We start from the raw sequence: 8,229 nt of genomic DNA on the forward strand, positions 1-8,229 counted from the left end.
CAATTCTAAACAAGCTCTATGTCTAGATGAATGCTCATTTGCTAACACATCTCAAACATCAAATGTCTTTGGTTGAATAATATGAAAGCAATCATTACTAACAAGTCTATTAGCTATCTTAGCACCTTTAACAACAAATGTCTTTGGCAAAGTATACTAAAAGCCTAGGAGAGTTGTCTCGGGCATTTCATCGAACACCTTTCGGGTGAGAAATGCCTAAGGATCAACAACTGAGTGGCCAACTCAGAAGATGCATTATGATTACTCTACTAGCAAGGAAATATGAATGATCTACACTAAAACATCCTAGCTCTAACCTAATCACCCTTAATCTCCCTAACCCATGAATTCAAAAGGTGATTACTCACTAATCTCCATGATTCCTCTTAAACCCATATTGGATTCTAGATTAACCATGTAGAGAAATAGATAAGAAATCAACAAGAACACAAGATGAATGCAATGAAATCTGAATCAAAAGAGGTTTTTTTACTAGTTCTCCTCTAGAAAAGAGATTATCTTGCCTCCAATGGCTTACAAAGTACTTAACTTAGGTTTAGAAAGTGTAAAACGTCCAAAATAAATTGCAAAAAGGTCCTTAAGAAATCATGATTTTCGGCAGCAAAATAACGCGGAGCGACTTGCAGGTGTCGCTCCGGGAAGTCGCTCCAGGGCCGATTTTTGGTGTCTCCGGGCGAGAGGTCGCGAGCGACTTTGGTGTGTCGCTCCAACGGGTCGCTCTGGATCGGGAGCGACCTTGGTAGGTCGCTCTGAGAGGTCGCTCCGGGCTTCGCTTCTTGTCGTCTCGCCATAGAGACGCGAGCGACCTCGGGGTGTCGCTTTGGGAGGTCGCTCCGAGAGGGGTGTGAGATGCGAGCGACTGCACGGGGTCGCTCTAGCTAGGTCGCTCTGAGAGGTGCTTTGGAGCGACCTCATGACGTCGCTGCGGAACCTCGCTCCCATGCTCTGCTCGTCCAATGATCACCTGTTTCACGTCCTTTAAGCTCCAAATGCATCCAAATGTCCCCAAGAACTCCATGTGGCACTCCAACACCTAATGAGGACAATGAATGCAAAATGCAACCTAGACATGGCTAAATCCTAATCTATATGATGAAAATGCTAATGGATGAATGGATAAAACAATGCAAATATGCAAGATATCAGTCCGGTTTATTGTAACCAAAGTAACCGAAAGAAAAAAAAAGTACCTTAAAATAACTTAACAAACTTAAACATCCGAAACTGAAATAAAATTCATCTCGTTCAAATAACAACCAAATTCAAAGATACTTTAGTTTTGAACACAACAAGAACATAGGAACCAAAATGAAAACAAAGGCATAACAAAGTACTAAAAAAACAAGTGCAAATCGTTCAAGTTTCAAACATAAAGACAATCTTCTTCTTGGTGACGGGCTGGCCTTCTTACTCCAACATTGCTGCATCTTCATTCTCTGCAAAATGGAAGTTAGAAACAATGTTTAAAATGTACATTTATATTGTAAGCAATAAGAAAAATTGAAGTAAGAACTAATAGTGTTACCTCTTTCAAGTTTGTCATCCTCTTCAAGATCAACAAGAACTTGTGCATTTGAAGGCTGTTGTGTCTCCACCTCAAGATCTTGTTTCATCCACTGCTCTGAACACATTAAAACCTCAACCATAAAATGAGTAAGACAGCTCCTGTGTGGCTCTAGAATCCTCCCACTGGTGCTAAAGGCACTCTCTGAAGCAACTGATGACACTTGCATTGCTAAAACATCTCTAGCAATCTCAGACAACACTGGAAATCTGGTTGAGTACGTCCTCCACCACGACAGCACATCATAATCCATTCCAACCATCAACTCCGGGTTCTCCACACTCTCTCTGAGGTAAGTCTCCAATTCATCCCTTTTCTCTCTAACCCCAATCTCGTTCAGCTTCTTCTTGTATCTCACATCAATCCTCTTATAACCAGCACAATCATCCACTATCTCAATGTTGCTAGACTGCTCTCGAGAAGACTGAGATTTGTTGCTAGGCTGAGATGATTGATCATTTGGATCAAAACGATGTCTTGCACTGTATTCTTTGAACAGACTTCTCAAGACGGTAATCAAGGACTCGTACACCTCCTTGTACTCGACAGTGTCTAATCCATACAATTCCTCAAAGCACATCTTTGCAAGCTCCAACTTCTTGGTGGGATCAAAGACAGTCGCAACCATTAGCATCTTGTTCAAGTTCTTGAGACCATCCCAATACTTGTCGAACTTCTTGTACATTTTTGTTGCCTTCGACTTCAACTCAGAATCATAGCTCTCGATGAGTGCCATCAGATTTGTTGCAATGGTTACTATCTCGCCATAACACTTGTGCGCATTGAGAGAAGTTGAGGCTGATACCACCAATGTTGAGTTGTAAAATATGACAAGAAACCGACACAATTTCTCCACTGCATCCCAGTCCGTATGATGAGGAGGACCAACCCTTGTAGAACCATTCTCTAACTCACTGAAGTAGTCGTTGTACAACCTGTCTTCTGCCTCCATCTTGTCGAACGCAACCTTGAATTTCAGCGCTGTTGTCAACATCAGATATGTTGAATTCTACCTTGTCTTGACGTCCAAAGGCAAGCTTCCTCTTGTGATCTTCCCCGAGTCAACCTTTAGCTCAAAAGACCTCAGCCTATTTGTATGTGATCTGACATAGGCGATAGCGTTACGGATAGCAGCCACATTCTGGTCTATCTCTGCCATTCCATCCCTCACAATCAAGTTTATTATGTGAGCACTACACCTCATGTGCAAGAACTCACCATCTAAGACAAGAGACTGCTCAGACACTAAGGCAAACGCACTATGAAACTTTCTTAACGCTGAACTATTCGCAGTAGCATTGTCAACAGTAATACAAAAGACCTTCTCAATTCCCCATTCAGCCAAGCAATCTAGCAAAACAGTAGCTATAGTCTGACCTTTGTGATCCGTGATGTGCTTGAAGCCTATGATCAGTTTCTTCAAGCGCCACAAAGCATCAATGTAAGGCACTGTGATCACCATGTAACTAGCACCTACAAAGAAAAATTATACAATGTTAGTAAGTGGAGGAAGGTGTTGCTAATGAAAAATTAATCAAGTATGTTTCTAATGTATAACCTGTAGTTTGAGAAACCCATATATCTGTAGTAACAGACACACGTTGCTTATTGCATAAGAACCATCTCTTCAATGCCTCTTTCTTCTCCACATACATCTTTACGATGTCTTTAGATGAGGTCCTTCTTGAATGAGGAGTGTACAGCATTGCCTACAAACATATAAATCAGATACATAAATGTAAATATTGTATTGAATAATTAACAGCAAACGCTAAATTACACTTAAGGAATGCATACCTTTTTACAGAAATGCTTCCATGCCACACTGTCAACAAACGCTAAAGGCAATTGTCCCAACAGAATCATCTCATTCGTGGCTTCTCTAAACACAGTTTCAGAAAGCTTACACTTCTTGAGCTTTCCATCTTCAGCAATACCTTTTTGTTTCTCCTTTTTGCTAGCTAACCACGCTTGATGGTTTTTGCAGATTTCAAGATGTTTCTTCAGGTTTGTGGTCCCTGATGTGGTGAGACACGAGTATTCCTTCTGGCAATAGTTGCATAAACACCTGTCTCTGTCCTCTTTAGTTCTTGTATAATGTTCCCATACTTCTGATCTTGTTGGGAGGAGCCGCTTGACTTTGGATGGTTGAGAAGTCACTTTGGATGGTTGAGAACTTCCTTCACATTCTTTTCTTTTGCTTTTGTTGCTATCCGGAGTTTGAAAGTCATCTTCTTTGCTACGGGTTTCTCGATCAAGAGATGATGTCGAGTCCATCTGTTTCAACGAAATCACGACAAGAGATGAACAAGTCAAGACCAAATTCGATTTCAAATCAATATGAAGAAGAAGCGTAGACATAAATATCAATTGAATTAAACGGTAAGCTTCTTCCTAAAAGATTAAACTAGTCCTAGACTAAACATATTTAAACAAGAACAACAATAATATCGAAAGAATTCGAACCAAGGAGAAGAAGAAAGAAGAAGAACCTGTGATTGATTGCTGGAAAGATATGATGCAGTCGAATGGAGAGAACACAGATGATTTATAGTGGCCATTTTGCAGTGATTACGGGGTTGAATCGAGGAGCTTTTGTGGGAACTAGGGTTCCACCGCCGAAGAGAAGAGGAGCCGACGAGATGTAACCGAGGAAATGGTGAGATGTAATCGAGGAGACACATATGTACACGAGCTTTCATTAAAGTCGGTTATGTCCGGTTTTTGATTCGGATAACGGTTTATTGCCGATCCGACCCGTCCTCCGAACATTTGATATTACAAAGCCTAATAGGTGTTTTTCCTCAGTACCGTTACCGATCCGACACCGGTTTTTCGGTTCGGTTAGAGGTTCTGTTTTCGGGACCCGTTATAAACGCCCAGGCCTACTCCCGACTCAAAACCTAAGTAAGATTGTACAAAAGATTCATGAGATTTCAACTTTATGTTATATAAAAACGTTCTAGGGAGGAAAAAGAAAACAAAACAAGAGAGAAAAGAAGACCTTTCATATGTTGGACGAATTGGCGGGATGGGTCAAGAACAAAATCAAGCGGGCCTATAGCCTACGAATTGTTCTCATTTCTCCTTGGTGCACTCTTATGCTTTTGCACTCCTCGCTCATCTCTGCCGTGAAGTGATCATCCTTCTCAGCAATGAAATATGGTGTTGGTTAATCTTGAGATAAGAAAGAAAATTAGTAGCTCAGTATCAACCAAACAAATTTTATTTAATCCTTCCTTAATAAGTGTTAACAAATAGCCCTTTATTTATTTTGTTTACAAAAAGCCTTGAATTGGTCGCATAGAATAGGCCCATGACCAGAAGCCCATAAATAACTTGTAAAAAACTGTTATAATGACCCAAGTTATAAAAGCTGTTGTGATTAGCAGCCAAGTGCCATGTCAAGCATGGGTCCCACTAAATTCTCCCACACCTCCACACGTACAAATATAATTATTAAATTAAAAAAAAAATCTCATTATCACACACACACATACCCAAAATTTTCTTCTCCTCTTTTCTCTCTCTCTGTCTCAAAGTTAGTAGTATCTTTCGCTTTGTGTCTTCTACCTTTTCTTTTTGGTTGGTTCTCTGTGTGTTTCGTCAGTGTTAAGTCTGGAACCGGAGATGGTGACGTCAGATGATTGGACGAAGTCAGCGATGAGAGATGGAGAAGTGGTGGCTGAGCTTCTTGTTAAGCTCAAGAAAGCCAAAGTCAGACCTGTTCTGTTCTCGTGTCCGACGCTCCGGTGGGGAAACCGGCAGCCACGGTCGAGAAAAGAAGCTGAATCAGCGAGATGCAGCCCGAGTACACCGCTCTCTTGGAGCGCTTCTTCTTCTCCATCTGCTTACCTCGACGGTCACGAGGCCACCGCTGGCTCATTTCCCGTCGGATCTAGATCCAAGGTTCGTCGTTGTCTTCCTCTTTCAAACTCTATCGTCTATGTTTGTTTGAATACCATCAAGATCTTCATCTTCACAACAAACATATCTCGTTTTAATGCTTCTTCCTGTTTTGTTTCCCCGACAAAACTTCAAGTGTTTGACATGGAGAGGGTATTCCTGTCATTTCTAAGGCTGTCCAAAAGAATAGTGTGATACGTCGCCGTTTCTGTTTGTCTGTTTCGTTCCTTGTCATTCGAGTAATGGCATAGCATAGGCAATAATCCGGCATAATTACTTTAATCATCTTTAATTAAATATCTATTAATTAAACTTTAGTTAGCTATATTTTCCTTAATAATAAATAATAATCTGGATCGGCTAATACTTAACTGTTGTTTGTGATGGGCCGGCCTATGAGTTATGTCTAGTTTGTAAACAGTGGACCACCGCTATGAGTTCTAAGACAAGTCAAATGAATTAGTTTGGATTGTAGGGAGAGTTTATGGATTAGATATGTGAAGTGTGTGTTTGGAAAGGAGAGTTAGGTTATCAACCTCATTGACAAGACGCGTTCATATTGCTATTGTTATCATCACATGGGACCATTTTTCCCAAACATTTAATTAGAGTGGGGACTTTGTCATCTTCTGTTTCTTGTGACTCAACTTCCCCCCATTTATTATTAAACGATTCTTGTTTATCGCAGGTTCTTGTAACCGATGACTTGGATTTTGATGTCAGAAGATTGCAGAACAAAAAGGTTCCTAGCTAGTTCTTGTGACCACTCCTATCTGTGATTAAGATCTTCTCTTTATGAATGTGCTTTCTTTTATGAGCAGGACACTGCATCGCTCCGCGAACGAGGAGACATCAAGAACAAGAACTTAAAGAGAATGAAGTTGAACACACAAATTTCTACGTCTCTCTCAGAATGTAATTTGGTAGAGAATGAGGATGGCAATTTCCTGCTACCTGACTTGAATTTAATGCCATGTGAGGAAGCAACACTATATGATATAAGTATTGTAAGATGAAGGAAACACACTTAAACCATTAGAATCTGGTTTGATCAGAGTGGACTCATCTGATCATCTTTGGCTCAGCTTCAGAAAAGAGTCTGCCTCGCAGGAGCTCAAGAAAAAATGAAAAAAAGATCTGCGTATAAATTCCTCAAGGAATTTTCGTCCATATATCACAGATAAAAGATCATACGCAGATGTGTAGGATAAAGAAAACAAATACTTTTTTTGGTTTCTTTTGTAGTGTCATTTTGTAATGTTTGTCTATATTAGCACAAGGAGTCATTTTGTAATGTTCTTTGATGACTCCTCGCTTATAAAATCCAAACAAACGAGCAACATGGAATTTAAATGTCACTTTCAACAAGCATTATCCATTTGGTCTTTGCTCAAAGCTCCTTTAATAGCGCCTTGAAAACAAACTATAAATAAACCCAAAATATATGTTCCCTGCTGTCTCATCTCTATTCTTATTTTGACCAACAAAAGAAAGCAAATGACCCCTGGGCTAAAACGACCACTTGATATACCTAAGAGTGCAACAAAGCCCAAATCAATGTAAGAGGATGTGTGTTTCTGGCCCCTGGGCTGACCATTTCATATATCTAAGAGTGCAACAAAGCCTAATTCAATGTAAGAGGATGTGCCATCGTAGACTAGATCCATCCATCATAAGTAAGAGTGACGCATTTGGAACTGGATCGTCCATGGCACCAAGCTATGCCTACTCAAAATCAAATGTTTACCTGATTAATATAACGTTATTTTACGTTTAAAAGTATTATTATAACGTAGGATAATCTAACTTGAATTCATTATCTTGGTTAGTTACAATGCCACATCGTCAAAATTCATCCTGGTGTAATTTAATGCCCACACAGTCAATTCGTTAATAGCCTTTTGCTAGCATCTATCCAGTTTCATGCCTCACATAAGCTTACACGAATCAAAGTATATTTCTTTTTTTTTTCGAATCCAAATCTTATGTTCTCTATCAGTTTCTCAGAACCTAGTTACATCATTGGTAGTAGTAGTACTACCATTTCATGTACTAACACGTCATAGATTGTGAGACCGTTTCGTACTTATCATTTTTCTGGTGATTTAAGCTTCAGGATGTATAAAAAGTTATGGGCCGTATTCTCATAAAAGTCAAGAACCAGCTGGATGTCTTTCATTAGTAGATCATTGCTTAGCTTCTTTCCGATGTTAGGTAGCGAAAATGGCCTAAGAGACTCAGATGTGTCAAATTGATGACCAAAAGTAAGCAAGCAATGTGGGTGTGGTAATGGTATGGCCAAAGGCAGAGGCATTGAGAATGAAAGGAGAGGAGAGTGGAGGAGTGGTCCAATCTCAAAAGAATTGAGTACTAATGGAAATTGTCTTTGCTTTTTTCTCTATTTTTGGTGGTCCGCTTTTAATGGAGAACAGTCTAATGTGGGAGGATTTTAACTTGAGGAGCATACAAATGTCTCATTCTTCTTGACTTCTTATATACCTGTTTTACTCAATGCTTATTTTTACACTCGCTTCACATTCCTTAACATTACATGTTCCTATGACTTCTACTACTTTGAACATTTAAGATCAATAGTTTTTGTTCCTCTTGATGCTTCTATTATTTTCACTGACTGTGAAAACTACTTATACATGGTTTTGTGCAATCGTTTCATCAAAGTTCGTTGTTACTTCGGCTTAGATTTGCTTGGACTGGAAAAATGATTACCATAGCCGGCC

At 39.7% G+C, this 8,229-nt stretch overlaps 2 protein-coding genes across 3 annotated transcripts; one reads left to right on the forward strand and one right to left on the reverse strand.

Annotated features, from left to right (window-relative positions):
* Window positions 1-1,207: 1,207 nt before the first annotated feature.
* LOC125575901 (zinc finger BED domain-containing protein RICESLEEPER 2-like) lies at window positions 1,208-4,844 on the reverse strand. Of its 2 annotated transcripts, XM_048735124.1 has the most exons (4): window positions 4,078-4,844; window positions 3,144-3,862; window positions 1,547-3,058; window positions 1,208-1,457 (listed from the first exon to the last, which is right to left on the reverse strand). In XM_048735124.1, the coding sequence occupies exons 3-4, from the start codon at window positions 2,577-2,579 to the stop codon at window positions 1,429-1,431; spliced, it is 1,062 nt and encodes a 353-aa protein (XP_048591081.1). In that variant the 5' UTR covers window positions 2,580-3,058; window positions 3,144-3,862; window positions 4,078-4,844; the 3' UTR covers window positions 1,208-1,428. The 2 variants fall into 2 exon arrangements, with proteins under 2 accessions (XP_048591081.1, XP_048591080.1); XM_048735123.1 differs by having other exon boundaries at window positions 1,208-3,058.
* Window positions 4,845-5,065: 221 nt separating this feature from the next.
* Window positions 5,066-6,789, forward strand: LOC106348519. The gene is made up of 3 exons (XM_013788270.3): window positions 5,066-5,494; window positions 6,180-6,233; window positions 6,313-6,789. Exons 1-3 carry the CDS (start codon window positions 5,216-5,218, stop codon window positions 6,505-6,507), a joined length of 528 nt encoding a protein of 175 aa, XP_013643724.2. The 5' UTR covers window positions 5,066-5,215; the 3' UTR covers window positions 6,508-6,789.
* The last annotated feature ends 1,440 nt before the right edge of the window (window positions 6,790-8,229 follow it).

The sequence above is a fragment of the Brassica napus genome, chromosome A6 (assembly GCF_020379485.1).
Source record: "Brassica napus cultivar Da-Ae chromosome A6, Da-Ae, whole genome shotgun sequence".
Lineage (NCBI taxonomy): Eukaryota > Viridiplantae > Streptophyta > Magnoliopsida > Brassicales > Brassicaceae > Brassica > Brassica napus.

Excerpts from the sequence above, each read along its gene's own strand:
- LOC125575901 (XM_048735123.1), bottom strand. The coding sequence starts at position 2,579 with ATGTTGACAACAGCGCTGAAATTCAAGGTTGCGTTCGACAAGATGGAG.
- LOC106348519 (XM_013788270.3), top strand. The coding sequence starts at position 5,216 with ATGGTGACGTCAGATGATTGGACGAAGTCAGCGATGAGAGATGGAGAA. Across the intron at positions 5,495-6,179 it reads CCGTCGGATCTAGATCCAAG|GTTCTTGTAACCGATGACTT; the intron begins GTTCGTCGTTGT and ends TGTTTATCGCAG. Across the intron at positions 6,234-6,312 it reads GAAGATTGCAGAACAAAAAG|GACACTGCATCGCTCCGCGA; the intron begins GTTCCTAGCTAG and ends TTTTATGAGCAG.